The sequence below is a fragment of the Streptopelia decaocto genome (genome assembly GCF_964273445.1).
Source record: "Streptopelia decaocto genome assembly, chromosome: 6".
Taxonomy (NCBI): domain Eukaryota; kingdom Metazoa; phylum Chordata; class Aves; order Columbiformes; family Columbidae; genus Streptopelia; species Streptopelia decaocto.
In genome coordinates, this window is record NC_138660.1 from 43,952,469 (window position 1) to 43,973,413 (window position 20,945).

General features: G+C 35.1%; 1 protein-coding gene across 6 annotated transcripts in view; it reads left to right on the plus strand.

Moving 5' to 3' along the window:
• The window catches only part of LOC309441494 (titin-like), a 242,725-nt gene that overhangs the window by 102,574 nt on the left and 119,206 nt on the right, over positions 1–20,945 (plus strand). For 5 of the 6 annotated variants that reach the window (XM_082056180.1, XM_082056181.1, XM_082056182.1 and 2 more), the window contains 4 exons: positions 16,020–16,100; positions 17,166–17,246; positions 17,872–17,955; positions 18,284–18,406. In XM_082056180.1, coding sequence (XP_081912306.1) covers positions 16,020–16,100; positions 17,166–17,246; positions 17,872–17,955; positions 18,284–18,406 — 369 coding nt within the window. Of the gene's footprint in view, positions 1–1,337; positions 1,422–1,620; positions 1,957–3,778; positions 3,857–4,061; positions 4,137–4,350; positions 4,435–4,632; positions 4,720–5,251; positions 5,333–5,521; positions 5,612–5,830; positions 5,915–6,811; positions 6,914–7,109; positions 7,194–7,546; positions 7,625–7,852; positions 7,937–8,167; positions 8,252–8,486; positions 8,820–9,401; positions 9,483–10,356; positions 10,441–11,006; positions 11,088–11,618; positions 11,703–12,337; positions 12,422–12,625; positions 12,707–13,764; positions 13,846–14,400; positions 14,482–14,675; positions 14,787–16,019; positions 16,101–17,165; positions 17,247–17,871; positions 17,956–18,283; positions 18,407–20,945 lie in introns of all 6 variants that reach the window. The other variant, XM_082056179.1, reaches the window with a different exon arrangement.

The following is a 20,945-nucleotide window of genomic DNA, read 5'->3' on the forward strand; positions in this document are numbered from 1 at the left end:
GGTAATCTGTTTAGTCTCTATTGGAGAATGATAGGGGACAGGCACATTGTGAGTACTAAGAGGAGGATGGAAAAGGAACTTTGGCTTTCTGTAGGGTAATATGCTGGCTGATCTGGAAGAACAAAAAAAAAAAAGAAACCAAAACAAAAAAAAGGTTAAAGCAGAAGGACATTAAATGCAACAGTTCTCCCAATGGCTACTACCAAATAGAAGTGCTGTAGCTAGGAGAAAAGAATCCCAAAGCAGCACTCATGCACAATGCTTACAATTAAATATCAAGCAGGCCTCTGCCAGAAAATATTTGAAGAGCTGGTCAGTCTTCACATTGCCCCCAAAATAACATCCAGTTAGCAAGCATCAAGATTTTTGGCAGCTGCTCATACAGCTCACTGTACCTTGTCATGAAGAAAGCATGTAGAAATTCTCAAATCTTTCACTGACAGAATGGATTCCATCTCTTAAGATCCAAAATGATCTCTAATCTGTTAAGAAAACATCCAAGTTATTCTCTAACATGGCAAGTCTAGTTGTCTCCCAGATGTTAAATTCTAGGGTCATTTTCTATGCAGTTTCCCATTAGGTTGGTCAAAAATTTCCCAAGACTACTGCCTCAGAAGACAAGACCTATGCACCACTCTTCTGAAAAACAGAATATGCTGCTTAAAACATAGTGTGCACTCTTCTCTGAATAAAACCTGAACATATTCACACCTTCATCTTTTGGAAATTTTCCTGCTCTCATAGGCAATGGCCCCTTGCTGTGCCTGAGCAAACAAGCCACTTTGTGAAGCAATCAACAGAAGAGGAAAAATACCTTCCTCGCTGAGCAATTAATTCTTTTGCCTTTAATTAAAATAGAGCTCTTATCCATTGTCAGTCAATCACAGGGGTTCTCTCTATGTGCTCCCTCTTCATCTAGAGTTTCCTATGCAAGTCTTTTGTTACCAGTGATTGAGGACTCTTGATCTATTACTCAGATAGTGCTGTGGAGACCGGCTGCCACAGAGGACAAAGGGATTTAGGGATTTTGTAATTGGTTGAATTTGAATTTTGAGTTCTGCCCATTAGCAATCTTAACTTCCCTGCTGACAGCAGTGGATGAAGCAGGAATCAGATCAGTTGCTTATATTGAGATCTTGAAATGTTTGTTTTTACTTAACTGAATAGCAGCCTAATGGCTTCCATAATTACATGTCCAATGTCAATAAGCACACTTGTCTTTTACTTATCAACCATGTATTCGTGAGACATCTTTTTGTGCTTCTTGCCAATAATGTTTTTGTTTTTAAACAACACTTTAAAAAATTCTTAAATGTAAATGTACTGTATCTTTTAAGTGCCTGATGTACCAGAGAGGGCTATCATTGAAGAAAGAGTACCAATGTATCCTCCTAAAAAAATGGCAAGACCACCAGCCAAAGGTATACTGGATAGAGTCTTGAAATCTGCTATAAATGTGTTTCGTGTCTTATATGTTCCATGTACAGTGAATGCTGATTTGTTTTCTATGGAATGTTCTTCATTTGGTTTAATCCTTATTTGACACTGTCTTGTGATCCTCAATATTAGTAAGAGGTATGTGCTAAATTTTAAGATTCTTTTAATTGATATCTTTTTAAGTGCCCGAAGTACGCAAGACAGTGGTCCGAAAAGAAAAAGTGTATGTTGAAGTTCCTCAGTATGAAGAGGAAGAAGAGATTCCAAAATACAAAGAGGAAGAAGCCACCAGATATGAGAAAGAAGTAATCCATTACAAGGAGGAAGTCCGCCATTATGAAGAAGTTAGTCACTATGAGGAGGAAGTTCCTCAGTATGAAGAAGTTCCTCAATATGAAGAGGAAGAAGTCACCCATTATGAAGAAGCAGCTGCTTATTATGAACAGGAAGTTCCTGAATATGAGGAGGAAGAGTCAGAAATTCCCCAGTATGAAGAGGAGGCTCCACGACCAGTTAGAGGTATACTTGAATTCTAGGATTTGTGTGAGAAACAGTAGTATCTTTTCATTCTATTAATGTACCGAAGATTTATTTTAGTGTGTCCCAGTGTGCTTTACACTCTGCCTTTTTTCAAGATATTTATTCATTAGTATGTAGTGTAGAAAATGTGCTATGGCTGTATGTCCACTCTTTACTAGTACCTATATGAATGTCAATGTTCCATGTCATACATGTTCATTCTTCTTTCATATAAAGTCTGAGCTTTATTCATATGAGTCCTCAGACTATACTTGAAATACTTAGAAATATTTATGACAATTCTGCAATTGCAGACAAATATCTATTTATCTAGAAAACAGGTAGGGTACTTGAAAATAAGTGATTTAGGAACACAAGTCACATTGACTTCCTCTCAGAAATCTTTGAAAACCCTAGAGTTGTGGTTTATTTATTTCTTGAAGGGAATAATATGTTTTCGTGGAAAGGAAAGATATAAAAGTTCTATTAAATCGCCATATTTAAACACACTTTGTTTTAGGTGTTTTCCTTAGGATAATTGTTATGGTGCTGGTGTAAATTTTGAACATTGTTAGTACAGGATAAACATACTGTTCACTAATTAGAGAGGACAACTGGGTCATGCCAAGGCCTTGGTAGTATAGCCTTTCTATATTGTAATATAAAGATATACACTAACTATATCTGATTTTCCAAAATTACATAACCATCTAAGAGTACTTAAAAATGCATATTTCCCAGTCCCGATTCAAAAAATTTCCTAGCGTCTTCCCCCAAAAAAAGTTCAGAATTTCTTGTAACAAATTAACGAATGCCAAAACTATAATTAACATTGTTTGCACTAGAAGAGGCCAGGCTCTACACTGCAAAAGCCAGGTTAGTCCTGAACAAGAAGATTAGGGTTAGAAAAAGTTTCCTTTGACTCTATCATACTAGTTAAGCTTATTTCGTAAGTGCTCCAAACTTTCTTCAGTATGCTCAGAGCCAGTTGGAATATTCTCCTGCCATCATAAAACTTGCATGGGTATTTGTGGGTTTTGGAGTGAAAAAAAAAAAAGTTAAAACACATTTTGAGACCTTTGCCTCACTGCAGTTAAAGGAAAAATCTGTTGCTTTCAGCAGAGTCAGGATTTTTTTTTTCATCTAAGTAAACCACTCACAAACATTGCCATTACGCAACAAAGTGTGGTGTAAACTACTGGGTGCTTGTAATGAGTTTATAGTTCTGTGTTTGAAGTAAATCAATTTATAAACTTGATATAATTGCTTTTTACATGTGGGAAGCACTTGGAAATTTCTGAGGAAGAAAATGTAATCAGCAATACATATTCAAAACATAAAAACTTGGCTTATTGAACATGATCAGATGCAACCTATTATATGCCTAAGAAGCATTAAGATCATAGCTTTAGGGGAAAATAAGAAGTAATAAAACCATAAAATTTGTAATACAGCAATTAAATAGTTGTTTATTACAACTCCAAAAATTTTTTGGAGGAAAAAATAAAATTGTATCTTACCAAGTTCCCCCACCATGACACTTAGTCTTCTTTAATAGATGGTTCTAAAAAGTTAAACCATGTCTTAACTCAATCTTTTGATCAGTTAAAAACATTTTTATTGATGGCCTCAATGGCTGAGTAAGGAGAATGGACATAATAGCAGTTAATGTGATCTGTTTGCTATTTTATTTTGTCTTCATGATCAAACCACGTTAAATCATAGCTATATGTTTTGGGTATGTATTTGTGTTGCTTGCTGATACTGTATGTTCCTGTTGTTTTAGAAGTAAATACCTAAAACATTAATGGTATCTTTCAAGTGCCTGAGGTTCCCAAGAAGCCTGTTCCTGAGGAAAAAATAGCTATTCTGAAGAAAAAAGAAGCTCCTCCAGCAAAAGGTATATGTCATCTCTTTATGTTAGCAGACATCCTCTGAATATACAATTCACAGTATTTTTCAGATGCCTTACTTGATCGTTACTTTTTTCTGTTCTTTTTGGAGGGGACTCTTCATATGAAATGTTTGTGCTGCTGTCTTTTTAGTTTAATTTCTGTTTTGAATAGCTTGTGGATTATTTTTTAACCAAAATAATCTTTTTGAAGTGACTGAGGTGCTGAAGAAACCTGTACCTGAAAAGAAAGTCCAAGTACCGAAGAAGGAAGCTCCCCCAGCTAAAGGTATTTGAACTTATCATTAGCTGTGATCAGAGCGGTCTTCTAGACACCACTTATCTTCTCATTTGTGTTAGATACTAGGATGGTAAAAGGATTGTTGCTCTTAAGAATTGTGGTTCTTTGTGTTTGTGTTCAATTGTTTAGTGTTACTGGCTTGTACGTCATGGTGTTTTAAGAGTCTTGTGCCAAGCTCAATTTACAATAATATCTTACTAAGTTCCAGAAGTGCCAAAGAAACCTGTGCCAGAAGAGAAGCTTCCTGTTCCTGTACCAAAAAGGAAGGAAGTTCCACCAGGCAAAGGTATATCAGCTCTTGACTGAATTTGTTAAAAAAAAAAATTTAAAAGTTGATCTTTGTTCACCTTCCCTCTTAATATAATGTAAAGAGAGTTTTCCATTTCTGATGGTTCTTCTTTGTCATTCCACTTTATTGATTCATATCATTGTTCTTTACCTTATGGTTCAGAAATGAAATTCTTACACTACGATATCTTTAAAGTGCCTGAAGTACCAAAGAAACCTGTTCCAGAAGAGAAGGTACCTGTCCCAGTGCCTAAAAAAGCAGAAGAACCTCCACCAGCCAAAGGTACACCAGTTTCTGGTTCAACTGTGTAATTCTAGTTCGGTTTCTTCAGCTTTAGAAGACTGCAAGTAACAGTCTCATTCCTCGTCCTACTGTGTTGTTGGACCACTCACTGACGTATTTTCGATCAGGACGCTGTATTATGGCTGTTTCTGTTTGTCTTGGCTGTCACACTTATTCTACACTTTGAAAGTTTCTATGTTTGTGTCTACTATTGTCTTAGTCTTTTGGATCTTATATATCTAAGTTATTTAAAATCATAGGCTGTTTCGAAAGCAGATGCTTCCAAAGATAAACAATGTACCTAAACAGCCAGACTTCCTCCTTAGCCTTACTACATGTTTGTAATGCTATAGTCTGTATGTTTGTGTGTTTACACCTGTGCATAAATCTGTGGATAAAAATCAATGTTATCTTTCATAAACAAGTTTTACCACATTTGTGTAGTTATCTTAATATCAGTTGTACAGCTATCACTTTAATATGTTTTGCGTTACACTGAAAATCAATTTCTTAAACAAAAATGTCTTTGAAGTGCCTGAAGTGCCCAAGAAAATTCCAGAAAAGAAGGTACCTGTCCCTGTACATAAAAAGCCAGCACCTCCACCAGCGAAAGGTATCTCTTCTTATAACTTATCATGTGGATGATTCTTCTTATTGTTTCTGTATGTTCGTTATTAGAATTTAACTGAAGTGTTTTCGCAGTTTGTGATGAATGTTAACCCATACCTAGCTTCTGTGTAAGTTGTCTCTCAGTTTCTGATGTTGTGTCTAAGTTTTCTACAATTAAATACTATCTTCGAAGTTCCAGAAATACCAAGATCTCCTCCTGAAGATGTGCCTATTTTTGTTCCTAAAGAAGAAGAGGAAGCTGTTCCAGAGATATCAGCAAAAGGTACACCATTCCTTCTTGAAAGTTATCAGAGAGCTTCACTCCATTCGTTAAAAGATCTTCATCTCTTTTGATTGTTGTAAGCTGGCTGTAAACGTTAATTGTTGTTCTGAGTGGGGTTTTCTTCATCTTGTTGGTCTTTGTCACTTTGTTCCGTGGTGTTAGTAGTTTTGATGCTCTAAAAGTAATTGAAAAATTCTTATCAAAACAATATCTTTAAAGTGCCAGAGGTATCCAAGAGAGCTGTCCCAGAAGACAAAGTACCTGTTGCTGTTCCTAAAGTAAAGAAAATTGCACCACCTAAAGGTATATCACATTGTGGTTTATGCAGATAATTGCTCTCCCTTACATTTTCGTATTTCGTTGGAACCAAAAATTAAAAATCAATTTATACTCATGTAAAGTGAGATCCTTGGTTCTGGCCCCCTTCTTCTCCCCTGTAGTGAGCAGCGTTAGGTCTCAGACAGGGGTTGATTGTCTATTTATTGGTATTAACTTGAGTGGGTTGAGTATCGGGCATTGAATGATCTCCCTGTTTTCCATTTTAAGTGATGGCTTCGAGTGAAAGAATTCATTGTGATATCATTGTTCAGAACTAATGTTTAATTTAAATTTTGTTTAAACAAAATGCCTGGAGTAATATTTTATGGGCCTTACTCTCTTCAATTCAGGGAGATCATTCTGACGTGTACCTTGAGAGTATGCTCAAACCCTTTAGCTAAATTATATAAAAATCAAAACAAATCACAACTGACCATAAAAGTAACCGGAAGATATAACCCAAATGTGAACTCTAAAGTGGAGGCAGACTATTACAGAGATCATCCTTTGGTACTCAGCAAATTCTACCTCAGCAGCTGAGTTTTTTAGAAAAAAAAAAAAAAATGAAAAGCAGACACTGGAAGTTTTTTATTAAAAAATTAGATACTAATAATCTTCTACATCTCATTTATAGCATATCTTGCTAATATTTTCCGTTAGCAATGATGCTGTGTAATTAAAAATTGGGCAAAAGAGCTAATTCTCATATCATCCTTGTAACCCAACTGTACTTACCTGTTTTCAGGGAGCGGAAAACAACTAATACCTTCCCTTCTTACTTATTACTGTTGTTACTTTAAAGTTGGTGTCCTTGTGGTTTAGGTTATGAATTTTTCTTTGGCATGTTGTGAAAGTAAAGTTCTTAAAATAATATCTTTAAAGTGCCTGAAGTGGCAAAGAAAGTTGTGCCTGAAGAAAAAGTTCCCATTTTTGTTCCTGAGGAAGAAGAGGAAAGTGTTCCAGAGGAATCTATGCCAGCAAAAGGTACATGACCTTTCTTGCAAGTTATTCATTATATCTTTTGGGTTCACTAAAATTCATCTTTATTTCTTGTTCTAAGTTGTATGTAAATCTTCATTATCATTTTGAAGAGGTTGTGATCTTGTTTCATGTTTTTCTTTGTGTTTGTAATGCTCTGAATGTACTTTTAAAATGTGTTTGCAAAATGATATCTTTAAAGAGCCAGAGATTCCTAAGAAACCTGTCCAAAAAGAAAAAATACCCGTACACACTCCTGAGAAACTGGAGGTTCCTCCAGCAAAAGGTATATGAATAAATAGCTAAGAAAACTATGTATTGTTCTCATTCGGTGTCTCTGATTTGTTTTATTTTGTTCGTTATTTGTGTTAGTTTTGTGTCCCTGCTGTCTTTCTGTATTGATGTCTCAGAGTACTTGTCAAATTCCTAGCAAGAATAACCTCTGAATTTATTTGATTTGTTCAAGAAGTCTGTCTTTGGATATAAAATGTCTTTTGTTCTAATTTCTGTTTCATCTTTAAAACATTTAAATACGCTCTGCAGATCAGTTCTTATTTCACTATGTTTGTATATGTTTTCTGTTGTCTTTCTCGTACTACTGGCTGATTACATTCTTAAAATACAATAATGTCTTTAAAGTGCCTGAGATGCCTAAGAAACCTGTTCCTGAAGAGAAAGAACTTGTTCCTAAAAAGGTGCCACCTCCACCAGCCAAAGGTATCACAGTTTGTAAATGCTGTTATCAATAATACATTACATTCTTCATACATGTTGAGTTTGTCACTCCTGTATTTGTCACTATACTATTGGTATGTCTATCTTATATTATATTTGTCACTGTACCATTTGTTTGTAAGTTGTTGTTCTGCTGTTTGTAAGCTTATGGGTTTGTGTCTATTTAAAAATTGTGCGAAAGAACACTCAAGTTAGGTCCTATCTTTAAAGTACCAAAGATGCCTAAGAAGGTTGCTCCTGAAGAGAGGGCACCTGTTGCCACCCCTGAAAAAGTGGAGGTTCCAGCTGCAAAAGGTATATATGCTCTGATTATAATTAATGTTTATGTTAAAAATACTCTTGGCTTTCTTCTTTCTAACTTTTGTCGTTGTCATATGAGATTTCTGTTGGAATTTATGTTCGAACTCTTAATTATAAATGTTTGCATTGTAGAAGCATAAAGCTCTGTTTCTTGTGCTTTTTTATTTATACTGCTTTAAGGTGGTTTTTTTTTAAATTCCTAAAATGAAATCCATGTCTTTAAAGTCCCTGAGGTGCATAAAAGAGCTGTTGCAGAAAAGAAAGTTCCAGCTGTTGTGCCCAAACCCAAAGAACCAACACCGACTAAAGGTACGGATATATTTCTTCTTATTCCTCCTAAAGACTTGGTTTTCCTACTCATTCCTAAAATCTTTTATAATATATTTACTGCTTCAGGAACATGTTCTTATATTTGAACGTAGCTTATGCTTGTGATTATCATGTACATTTTCTGTTCTATGTAGATTGCCTTGACTAAGTGTGAGGGAAAAAAAAAAATATATAATATAATTGTAAGGTAGTAACAATAATACTGTTTCTTAAGTGCCTGAAGTATCCAAGAAACTTGTCCGGAAAGAAAAAGTCCCTGCACCCGCTCCTGTGGTGGAGAAGTATGAGTATGCATATGAAGAGTATGAGAAGTATGAGACATATGAAAGTATTGAAGAGTTCGAGGTTCCTGAAACTGAAGAAATTGAAGCATATGAGGAACCTGAAGAACCTGAGAGATACAAGGAGATGCAGGAACAGGAATATGAAGAGGAGGCTGAGGAGAAAGAAGATGTCTATGGGAAGTATGAGTTTAAGGAGAAGGAAGAGATCTATGAGAAATATGAGGAGGTATATGAGGAGGCTTACAAAATCCAGCCAGCTATAGGTACATCATGTCATGATTTCTTTATTCTTACAGTTTGCTGTGTTCCCAGCTACTGCTTAGGCCTCCTTTGGGTGTTTCTTTATATTTTTCCCTGTTTGTAGTCTTATGTGTGTCTGTTGCTGGTAATGATAAATTCATTCAATGATTTTATCTCTTCTACTCCTTCCTATGGAATCCTTCCCTTTGGCATGGAATGGGAGGATTCCCAATCTGACTACCCAAGAGCTAGTGTAGATATGAGACAAGCAAAGTAAATTATAATTTTCTGATGCAGTTCAGCCTCAGCCTGAATTAAATGTTTTCATGTGTCAGTATTTGTTTCCTGTGTACAGGTTAGCTCCCCTAAGTTACTCATGTAGGTCTGTAGGATCCCTCATGCCAAACTAATGCACCAGAAAGATGTACACTGATATTCTTTAACTTTCATTGCTCAAGAACTCTGAGATAAGGGGCTGTTCACTTGGCTGTGTGTATATGTTCAGATGGCTCCTCTACAAATAAGAGATTGCTTTGCTTGCTGTCTTTGTGTCTCTTGTAATTCCTCATAAATAACTTAAAATCCATACTGAAATATTTTTAAAGTGCCTGAGGTGCCTAAAAGGCCACTACCAGAAGAAAAAGTACCTGTTCCTGTTCCTAAAAAAGAAGCTCCACCAGCTAAAGGTACATGAGCTATTAGATACATTTGAAAACTTAGCCTGAGTCTCTGAATCACCAAATCCAGTCATTTACCTGTTCTGATTTGACTGCTAGACCCTTAATTTTCTTTCACTGTACAGTCAAAGACAGGGATTAAGTTACTAAAACAATACTGGTTTTTAATAAATCAAAACTGAGGCAAATTACTTTTGAGGACAAAGGAAGTGTAGGCTTAACCATCAAGATCTAATTCTTGCCATTACAATATCAGTGACATTATATAGATAATGATTGAAAACAAGCAGATTAATAAATTAATAAAAGTCTGTTGAGTTATAGTGCCATATCAGTGAAACCTGATGATGTGCTGGAGCACATATAATCTTAATACATGTTCTCTGTGTCAGTCTCTACAAAAGATAAGAATGAATAGCAAGTGTCAGTGCTAGTAGAGCTTCTGTACTAGTCTACAGCTCTACAATTTTCTGTTCAGAGCACTTAATTTGCCAGAAATTAATTTTGTGCTAACTTCTATAGTTGTTTCTCATACAAATTATCAGAATGAAATCAGTGGGGAAGGGTTGTGGGGTTTTTTGCCTAAAGACTTGGAGTTAGTTGATATGAAATTAAAGCCTTACCATATTCCCAGCTGGCATTAATTAGAGCTGATAGTTCATGAAACCTAATTGTTAAGACTTATCCCAGTCAAAAATTCACCCAACAAGAGCAATGTTTTGTTTTAGTGAATATTGAATACTCTAGCTATGTGAATCCGAGCAAAATAGTCCAGATGTATGGCCTGCAAAGCCATGCTTTACATTGTTTGCTTTTCGTTTAACTTCTGTTGCATAATGTTCATACTGCCAAAGTTCTTAAAGAAATACCAATGTCTTTAAAGTGCCAGCGGTGCCGAAGAAACCTGTTCCAAAAGAAAAAGTGCTACCTGCTGTTCCTAAAAAGGAAATACCTCCCCCAGCTAAAGGTATACTTTGTCTGCATTGTCCTCGTGAATTATGAACTTTGATTTCAGTCTTTGGTCTTCATTATTTGTTGAGAAAGATGTGTATATGTTTTATGTCCTCATGATGTTTTTTTCCAACTGTTTGTGACTGAGTCATTTTTTGTCTGTTTCTTTCAAGTCATTTGTTGAAAAAATGTGAGTCACTTTAAAAAAAAATCTGTGTTCTGTTGCTAAGCTACATATAAAGGTAGTTCAGAAAGAAATCTAAGTGTTCCTGCTCCAGCAGGGGGATTGGACTAGATGATCTTTTGATGTCCCTTCCAATCACTAACATTCTGTGATTCTCTGAAATAATACTTTTGTTTCTTCTGAAAGGGAAGGAGATTCTGCCATCCAAATGTATGGCCATCTTTCAAGAATATTTTTAATACGTTATTCTTCTGCCTAACCTTCAAAATTAACATAGATGTCCTTTCAAGGAGCATTTAATCCTTTGTTGTTTTATGACTCTTCCTTGTTAGATTTGTTCTTCTTCTAACTTCTTCCAAACACCTTTGAAACCCCTAAAAGTTAATTATGTCTTAAAGGGCCAGCTGTTGTTGAAATAACTGTCCCTGAAGAAAAGAAACCTACACATACAACTGAAATAGAAGTTCCACCAATGAAAGGTAAAGGAACTTTTGATATGAGATTTAGTGGAAAGGAAATATTTCCATCATTTTTCCTAACTAACATCTTTTAAAATGATCCTCATGTTCTTTACACCATGGCAAGAGTCTCTAAGTGCAGACTTAGCTCTCACTGAGAAACTGAAAACTCGGAGGCAAACATTTCAGATATATGCTATGCACATACTAAACAGTAAATATGTTTATGAAGGTCATATTGATGAGGAAGTAATAGGGCAACAGCTAGTAGGTTAAAACCATTAAAGCTGTTACACATATCAGAAGGAAAATTAAGACAATGCAGTGACAAAAGGAAATGGCTTATGTTCTTTCAGAGCAGAAGATATAAATTTATTCACATAATTATTAGTTCCAGCTAGACAGTTCTAGAACTGAATAATATTTCAGTATTGAAAAGACACAGTATTGGGGACCTCCAAAGAACTTAGTTTTCTGGGTTTATTTCTGTTTGGGATTTTAAAAGCTGAAAAGTATTTTGAGGTTACTAAAAGAAAGCTAATATCTTTGAAGTTCCTGAGTTTCATAAGAGAGCTCTCCTTGAAGAGAAAGTACCCACCATTATTCCCAGAGAAGAGGAGCCTCCTTTGTATGAAGGTACATCAATGACACATCTACCAAACAGTAAATTGCAGAGAATATATCAGTTTGTGCTCTAGATTGTTCTGTAAAATATGAGACATTTTCAATTATTTTTTTAATTATTTAAAAGTAACTTCCATCTGTGTCTTTGAGACTCTCCCTCTGAATTTAGTTGTAGTTTAGCATTTTTAATGTGTTTTTTTTTTTCTTCTTTATTAATGGGAGAAATAAATCCAAATAGGAGAGAATCTAAGTCTCTGATCCAGGCAAGCACGTTAGCCACATTGGACCAAATAAATGAACTTAAGTAGATGCTGGTTCAACAGCCATACTGAGTTAAGACAATTACATTTTAAGCTGGGATATAGATAACGCTAGATGAGGACATGTGAATTTCAATTATAATTTCTATCTAATAAATAGAACTAAGTAACTAGAAAATGAAATATTTCTGTAAACTTGTATTTTACGAATTGGGAATGGTCACCTCTAGCAATAGCAGGTAAATGATCAGGCTGAAATGAGATATTTAAATACTTTATGCAGTTCTTTGTCCATATACATGTCTGCTTTTTGCATTATATCTTGTCTTTCTAATCTTGTCTTGTAAATAATATTAAAATATGTTAAATAAACTAATATCTTTAAAGAACCTGAAGTTTACAGAGAAGTTCCAATGGAAGAAAAAGTCCCTGTTGTTATTCCTAGTGAACCAGAAGCTCCAGCAGCTAAAGGTACACCAATTACTCAAGCATCTATGAAGCAATGTGATCCCTACAAATTAGTTATTCATCTTCGTCATTCCATCTGTGTACTAATCTGTTATTTAATGTGTACATTCCAATGTTTCCATAGACGCTATGTGTCTGTCATTGCTTCTTTGTTATTTACGTTTTGTATATTATAGTGTTCTTAAAAAAAATGTAATATCTTTGAAGTACCTGCAGTGACAAAGAAAACTGTCCCACTGAAGAAAATACCTGCTGCTGTACCTGCAGAAGAAGTTCCTCCAGCTAAAGGTACATGACCTCCAAGTGGATTTTCTCTAGTCTCAAAAGTGAGGCACCAAATGAGAAACACAACCTGCTTGTTTTTCTTGAACAACACGAGCAGGTGCTATATACACTGCTTTCTTCCATTTGATCTCTTGTTGCAAGGGTAAATCTTGTCTGTCTGTTTTTATCTTAGAGAGCATACATAGGGGGAGATCAGAAAGTAAAAATGTAATAATTTTGCAACCATTTACAAAGAATTAAAAAAAAATCTTTCTTCATATGTTCAAATAAAGAACAATTAATAAGACAGAGTAATTCATCATTCAGGAAAACAAATTTAAGGAACATTTTATAGAAATTCTTATTTTTGTTTTGTCTCAGCAGCTTTTCAAACAGATTAATATGTGCTGCATCAAGAATTTAAAAGTTAAAAAGGCAAAGTTAGACAAATACAAAGAAACGTAGTAGACAGGAAATTCATAGCAGGGCCAGGGATTAGCCTTATATTATTTTGACTTCTTGTCTCATGTTCTCTTTCCCAAAATACTTTTTCTGACAATATACTTTAAAAAATCTAAAAGGTTGTGGCAGAAGCTTCTTTGCAGAAGCACTCTTTGCAGTCCTGTCAGGGACTTTAATAATGTCAAAATTAAGGTTAGACTTTAAATCAGGACAAAATATAAAGCCACTTTTTTTTTTTTTCATAAAACATAGCTTTGTAATAAAATTCCAGTGCTAAAGACCTCTGTAGATGTTTGAAACATATTATCTAGTCAATCACTCTGGAGTTTTACCTTGCTTTTATAGGAAATTTCAAAATTAAAAAAAAAAAAAGTTAAATTGCCAAAATTCTTAAAAATTCTTTGATAAGAAATTTTTGAAAAAAGTACTATCTTTTCAGAGAAGAGTAAATTCAGACCTGTAAGTGCTACGAGTTAGAAAAACAGTGAAGTTGTTAAGTTGTATTCACAGGTTAATACCATATATTTTCATGTTTTTCTAGTAGAATTTTTTTGTTGTTTGATAAATCTGTAGTACTTGTGTCCTAGTGTAAATTTCTAAAATAAACCAATATTTTTAAGTTCCTGAAGTACCAAAGAAAGCTGTCCGCAAAGAAAAAATACCTCCTGCTCTACCTAAAGAAGAAGCTTCACACTTTAAAGGTATAATATATTTGAGTAGGTATTGAAGGATTAAAAAATATGTTTTCATAGATAAATTTTTAATTATTTTGAGAACATTTTTTCTACTGTAAACTAGAGTTTAGTTATCAGCTTTAGTTAGCTGCAACAGTATAAAATCAATTAAAAAGAATTATATCACCTTTAGTTTTTCATAAGGGGAAAATTAGCTTTATGTGCAAAAGAGGGAATTGCAAGAGACCCTGCTACTTGACATCAGTCTGAGGGGAAAATAAAAGGAATAGAATAAGTGACAGAGCTTAGAGAGACAGGACCTATTTCTTTGCAGTCAAGGAAGCAGCCCAATTTAAGATATCGCACACATCTCTCTTCTGGCAAGCTGCAGAGGTTGCATCAGGGTAGAATATGAGATCTTTGTCTTCCTTTGTTTGAAATAATTTTGAGGGTAGATATAAAGTAGACCTGTGTATCTTAATGTGAGCTTAAATATTTGATTATATTTGTTGTCTGTCACATTGTCTCATTTTCTGAAGATATTCTAAGTTAATTTAAGTGTTTAAACTAATATCTTTCAAGTACATGAAGTTTATGAGGAGATACACATAGAAGAAGAAATTTCTACTGTTCACCGAAAAGAGGAGGCTCCAGCACCTAGAGGTATATATGTTCTTCATCATCTCTTCCGGCAATTTGCAGTCATGAACTCCAGGAAAATTAAATTATCTGTGTTTGTGCTTTAGTTCTTGTTCAATGTAACTAATATTTGTGTTCATTCTTTCAGTACTTGGCATTTTTGATGACTTATCTTTCTATTCTGGATAAATACTTAAAATGAACTAATATCTTTAAAGTGCCCACAGTCATTAAGAAACCTGTTCCAGAAGAAAAGGTGCCTATTGCTGTACCTAAAAAAACAGAACCTGCTCCTGTGCCTGTAAGACCAGAATCTCCACCATCTAAAGGTACTTTGATAGCCTAATAGAACTGAGGTCTTTTGCTGGTAACATCTGTGTTTCTTACGTTGTCTCTGACTTAATAGTTCATGGTCCACTTGTGGCATTTACGTTGTATATGTCCCTTTTCCTGTTTTGCAGCTTGTCTTTAAATTATAAAATTAAAATTAAAATCAATAAATATATTTCAAGTTCCTGAATTGCCCAGGATAACTATTCCTGAAGAGAAAAACAGTTCCTCTGTCTAAAAAGCTAGAAGCTCCAACTGCCAAAGGTGTAGGTCAACATATCCTTTCCTTTTTGCTTTAAGTTTCTCCTGTCCTTTGTTTTTTGTTGTTAAATCAATAAAAATTAGTTGAGTTTGTCTGTTTCTTCTATCCAATTGTGATGGCACTGGAATTGTATCAGAAACTAGTCCAAGAGACTGAAAATAAGGAAAACTCTAGCTGAGAGAGATTTACAGAACAAACATTTTCCCATCATAGGTGTTTATAGGTGCTGTGAACAGCCATAGACATTCTATCAACACTCAAGCGAGAAGTATATATGCTTTCTCTTTCATATGGTTGATGTTAAACTTAGGGATCAATTGATTTAATTTTGAATGGAAATAGCATTATGCAGAGAAAACAGTTGTTACAATTCATTCAGGTATTTTAGAAGCCTGCCTGAACTAGCAGTTTGTGTGGCATGTCACCATGTGTGACAAAAGATCCCCAGAAAAGTCACTTCAAACTTGTTTGCCAGCAAGATAAAACCATGGAGACTTTTCAGAACATGTAACTGTTGTCACAGTATCCTTATACAAATACTTGTTTTGTCTTATTTCCCTGTATTGCATGTTTTATTTTTGTAATTCCTAAAAGTGTACTAATATCTTTAAAGTGTCCAAGGTACCTAAGAAATCTGTCTCCAAAAAGAAATTAAGTGTTGCTGTGCCTAAAATGCCAAGAGTAATACCACCTAAAGCTTATTATATGTCAATAATTGTGATTCCCTGACAAGGACATTTCTCTTTCTCTTGGGCAACTGGGTTTACAGTAAAAGAAAAAATTACACCTTATTTCTCATTTATGAAAAATCTTAGTTCTATGTAACTATAAATTTTTTGTATGACATATCTCTTTTTGTAACTGATCATACATTTCTTTCTCATATACTTCTTGTGAGACTCTTCCGTAATAATTTCCATGTTTTAAAATGCCTTCATTATAACAAAAATGAATGTTTTTCTCTTTAAAGAGCCAGAGGTGCCCAAGAAAATTCCAGAAGAGAAGGTACCCATTGCTGTGCCTAAAAAACCGGAACCACCACCAGCCAAAGGTATGTTGCACTATGAACAACTAAAATTTGGAAGAGAAAAAACCCTTTACCTTGATTCTGCAGATTAGTTTTTTGGTTGTTTGTATTGTCTTATTACTTTTAATTTTGTGCCCACAGTTCTGTTTTGAAAATTCTTCTTTTTAAATTATAGCCGTAATCAGTGTACCACTGTGGTAGAAATACTGTTTTGGCTTGGCAGAGATGAGTCTGATACTTGAGAACCGCAGCAGAAATCTTAAAGAGAAAACAGGGCTTCTGTCATCTGAAATGCTCCCTACTGACAGTAAAATATTAGCCCCAAAAGAAAGTTTAATAATTTCAAAGTGTAGAATAAGAGATACAGATGTCTAACACCAGAGAAAACCCTTCATGCATCATTGAAAAACTGATGCCAAGACATCATCATGCATTGAAGAATATGACAAGGAATACAGAATGGACAATGGCAGCCTTAGTCAAATGGTTGAATAAAACTGAAAAATAATGTAATGTAGAAGAAGACACTCCAAAAGACTCTGAGGTGTTTCCTTAGACTTTACAGGAACTTAAAAGAACCTGAAGTAAACAAACATGACAAATCAATGATTCCATTAAGAACCTCCCTACTTTGCAATTTCTACTGAAAAGTTTTGAACATAGCTGTAAAATTTCATATAACTGAAAACAATCTAATTCCTTAAAGTGCCTAAAGCACTGAAGGAAGTAGTTGTAGAAGAGAAAATCAAAGTTGCTGTGCTTAAAAAGCCAGAAATACCACCAGCTAAAGGTACTTGTCATTAATAAAGCCATGACAATGATTTGTCTTACTTTCACTGATACGACCTTTTTGATACTTGTCCCCCATCTTTCTATCTTATAAACTATGATTTTTGTATTTCATTTTTGGGAGCAGCCTCTTTACTTCTCTTAAATGACTTGATCAAGATTGAGAGCAGAAAGCCTATTTGTGAAAGATTTTTATGTTTAGTTGATGTTACCTGATGTCCTTTTGTTTGTTTCTTTTCCACTTCAAGATATTTAAATTTCATTAACTTCTTAGTATTAACATAATTATTAATTTTAAAGTGCCAGAAGTGCCCAAGAAAGTCCCAGAGGAGAAAATACCTGTTGTGGAGCCTAAAAAACCAGCAGTTCCACCAGCTAAAGGTACTTGTCATTATGACAAAATCAAAAACATCACTCTTTTATTGTTTTAACACTATAGAAGACAGTATCCAAGACATCTGTTAGAATTTTCTTCTATTCTTAAAGGTTTTTCAAGTGAACAGATGTGTTGTGTGCAAAAAACAGATCTTGGTCATTAATGTTCTCACTAATACTGTTCTGCTGTTATGCTTTAATGTTGTTTATGAAATTCTTATAGTAAAAGTTCTCAATATTTTTCAAGTGCCTGAGATACCAAAGAAAGTGGTCACAAAAGACGTTCCAGTTAAAGTACCAAAGAAGCCAGAACCTCCACCAGCAAATTGCTGTACACAATTAACGAAAGAAAAACTCTTCATTGACTAAAGTAGCATTTTAACATATTACTACTTTACTTTTACTATAAGTATTCTATAAAATAGTTTTGTTGTTTAAATTGTAGCTTTTGCACCTGTACCTCAGTAAGACATCAGAGAGAATTATTCCGCAGGCAGAGAAAAAAGTTGACATTCACATCCAAAACCACTGATGCTTTTGATGTTCCGGGGTTTTACTTTTTCTTAGTTTCTTAATGCTGCAGACATATATTTGAATTTCATACAAATAAAATTAATTACTTTCTTTAAAGTGCCTGAGGTGCCCAAGAAGGTGGTTTCGGAAGAAAAGGTACACATTGAAGCTCCTAAAAAACCAGAACCTCCACCACGTAAAGGTACATGTTCAATCCTGGTAAAATTGCACAGAAATTTTAATGTTTCTCAAAATATTATCTTTCTAAAGTTTGTGTTATCCTCTTTTTTTAATATTCTAATATTTATAAATGTTACAGATTGCGTTGTCTTCATTTGTGACTAGCGCCCAGTAAGCAATAATAGCTATTAATGGCGTGCATCAACCAAAATTAAAAAAACATGGCCTGTTTATAAGGGGCATTTTTTTTTTCTAATGCTGTTTTATAATTTTCACCTTGGAGCTATTGTTGCCTTTGCAATTTTTATTCTTCAAATTCCTGAAAGTAAAGCAAACAAATATCTTTAAAGAACCTGAGGTGCCAAAGAAAGTTGTTCCAGAAAAGAAAATACCTGTGCCTAAAGAACCAGAACCTGTGGCTGTTCCAGAACCGGAGGCTGTGGCTGAAGAACCAGAACCTCTACCAGAGAAAGGTAAATCTTGATACTGATAAAATAAAAAACCCAATATTTTTTATCTTTAACACTGTCACTTTCTATGCCTTTTTTTTTCTGACATTCCAGATTAGACTTGTTCTTTGTATCTGCATATGTGTGTGAAACAGACATGTGGGGTTCTTTTTGAAGAATAGTGACAAATCCTGGATGTCTGAATTGCCTGTATTTTATACTTCAATTCTACTATTTTGGATTATTCTTATCTATTCTACCTGCTTGGCTTAATGAAAACAACCACAACTAACATCTTTAAAGTGGTAATAGTAGAAGAAAGAAAGTACCCATTCTAGTAGCTAAGAGCAGAATATATCAGTGTAATTAAAATACCAGAAACTCCACCAAGAAAAACTAGATGCTATCACTGCTAATTCTTGAGAGTCTTCAGCTTATTACCTGCAATGTTATTAATATCTTTTGTTCTCTCCATTCTGTTTATAATTACCATGGATTTCACTTACAGTTGAAGTTATACTATCAGTGCATGTGTGTACTTGTATATGGGGGCATGAGGAAGAGGGGTACGTTTGAGAGAAAATGGAGAAAAGCCAAAATGTGGTATATTCAGCCTTAAAAAGGTCAACACAAATGATTGAAACCTGATATGTTTTTAGTATTTTAATTGTGATTGTGGTTTTATGTTTTATGTTTCACTTAAAGTTGGTATGATTGTTTATCCAGTTGTTAAATTTAGAACTAATATCTTTTATGTACATAAAGTGGACAAGACAACTTTCCAAGAAAAGAAACTACCTCTTCCAGTTTCCCAAAAACCAAAGCCCATTGCAGGGCCTCCAAAACCAAGGCCTCAAGAGATAGAACCTCAAGAACTGGAACCTGCTGGAGTGGCCCAAAAACAAAAGCCTGTTATGGCACCCCAAAAACTACAGCAAGTTTTGGCATCTGAGGAGCCCAAGACCGTTTTGGCACCCCAAAAAACAGAAACCATTGTGGCATCCCAAAAAACAGAGCATGTTGTGGGGTCTGAGAAACCAGAGTTTGTTGTGGTACCCGAGGAACCCAAGCGTGATGTGACATCCCCAAAACTAAAGCATGGTGCCATGCCCCCAAAGCAAAAGGTTGTTGCGGAACCCCAAAAATCAGAGCATGTTATAGTGCCTGAGAAACCTGAGTTTGTTATGGTACCTGAAGAACCCAAGCTTGATGTGCCACCCCAAAAGCTAAAGCGTGGTGTGATGCCCTCAAAACAAAGGCCTGTTGTGGAACCTCAAAAACCAGAGCCCTTCATGGCCACTGAGGAACCTGAGCTCACTGGAACACCTGAGGAGACAGAGACAGTTGCATCAACCCAAAAATCAGAGCATGTTGTGGTGCTCCCCAAAATAAAACCTTTTGTGCGACCCCAAAAAACAGAGCTTGTTGTAGCATATGAAGAAACAGAGTTTGCTGCAGATTTCCAAAAATCAATGCATATTGCAGTGTCCAGAAAATCAAAGCCTATTGTGGCACCCTGCAAGTCAGAACCTGTTGTGGTACCTGAGGAACCAGGACCAATTTTAGCATACCAAAGAGTAGAGCCCTCTACAGCACTTCAAAAACCAAAGCCTGAAGTGGCATCCGAAGAACCAGAGCCTGTTTTGGCACCTGAGGAACCACCATCAGCCAAGCTGGCTGGAAAGCAAGAGCATGTTGCTATACCTAAAAAACGAGCAGCTCCACAGCCTAAAGGTACCTCTTATTAATAGGATCTCTTTTCCTTCTTATATTATGTTTCACTGCACATTTTAAAGCTTAACACACATAACTAAAATATACTAATATCTTTAAAGAGCCTGCAGTGCCTGAAAAGGCTGTCCCAGAAGAGAAAATTCCTGTAGCTCTTCCTGAAAAGTCAGAACTTCCACCAGCCAGAGGTACATGTTATCATGAGTACATGATAAACACACCTAATCTTTTCCTCTTAAGTATTATCTTAATATCTTCCATCTGTCGTTTAGAATCTGAGGTTTTAAATGACGCTTGCTAAACAAATCGCACCAAGTATGAGTATGTGCCATATTGTTGCTTCAGAACATTTCTGTTGTCTGTGTTTCAGTCTCTGTATTATTGTACTGTAACTGTAACTATAAAATAACATGCACTAATATCTTTGAAGTGCCTGAGATGCCTGAGAGGGCTGTCCCAGAGGAGAAGGTGCCCATTGCTGTACCTAAAAAAACAGGAACTCCCCTTGCTAAAGGTACATGCCACCATGATTATGGTCATAAGGAAGGGTTGGGGTTTTTTTTATTAATCTCATTTTAAACTGATCTTTCAGTATATACTCTGATATCTAAAATGTGAGAGATATGTACCAAATATGAATTGCTGTGCAGGGGTATCAAATGTTTCCTGAACTAAAACCATCCAAACTTTTGTTGTTTGGTTGGTTGGTTTTTTGACATATTCAAAATGTTCAGGAGGTAAGATTTGATTTCTTAGGCTGTAGCAATAAATCAGGAAGAACTCCTATCTCCTATCTACCAATAAATCCCCCAAATTTATGGATTCTAACAAG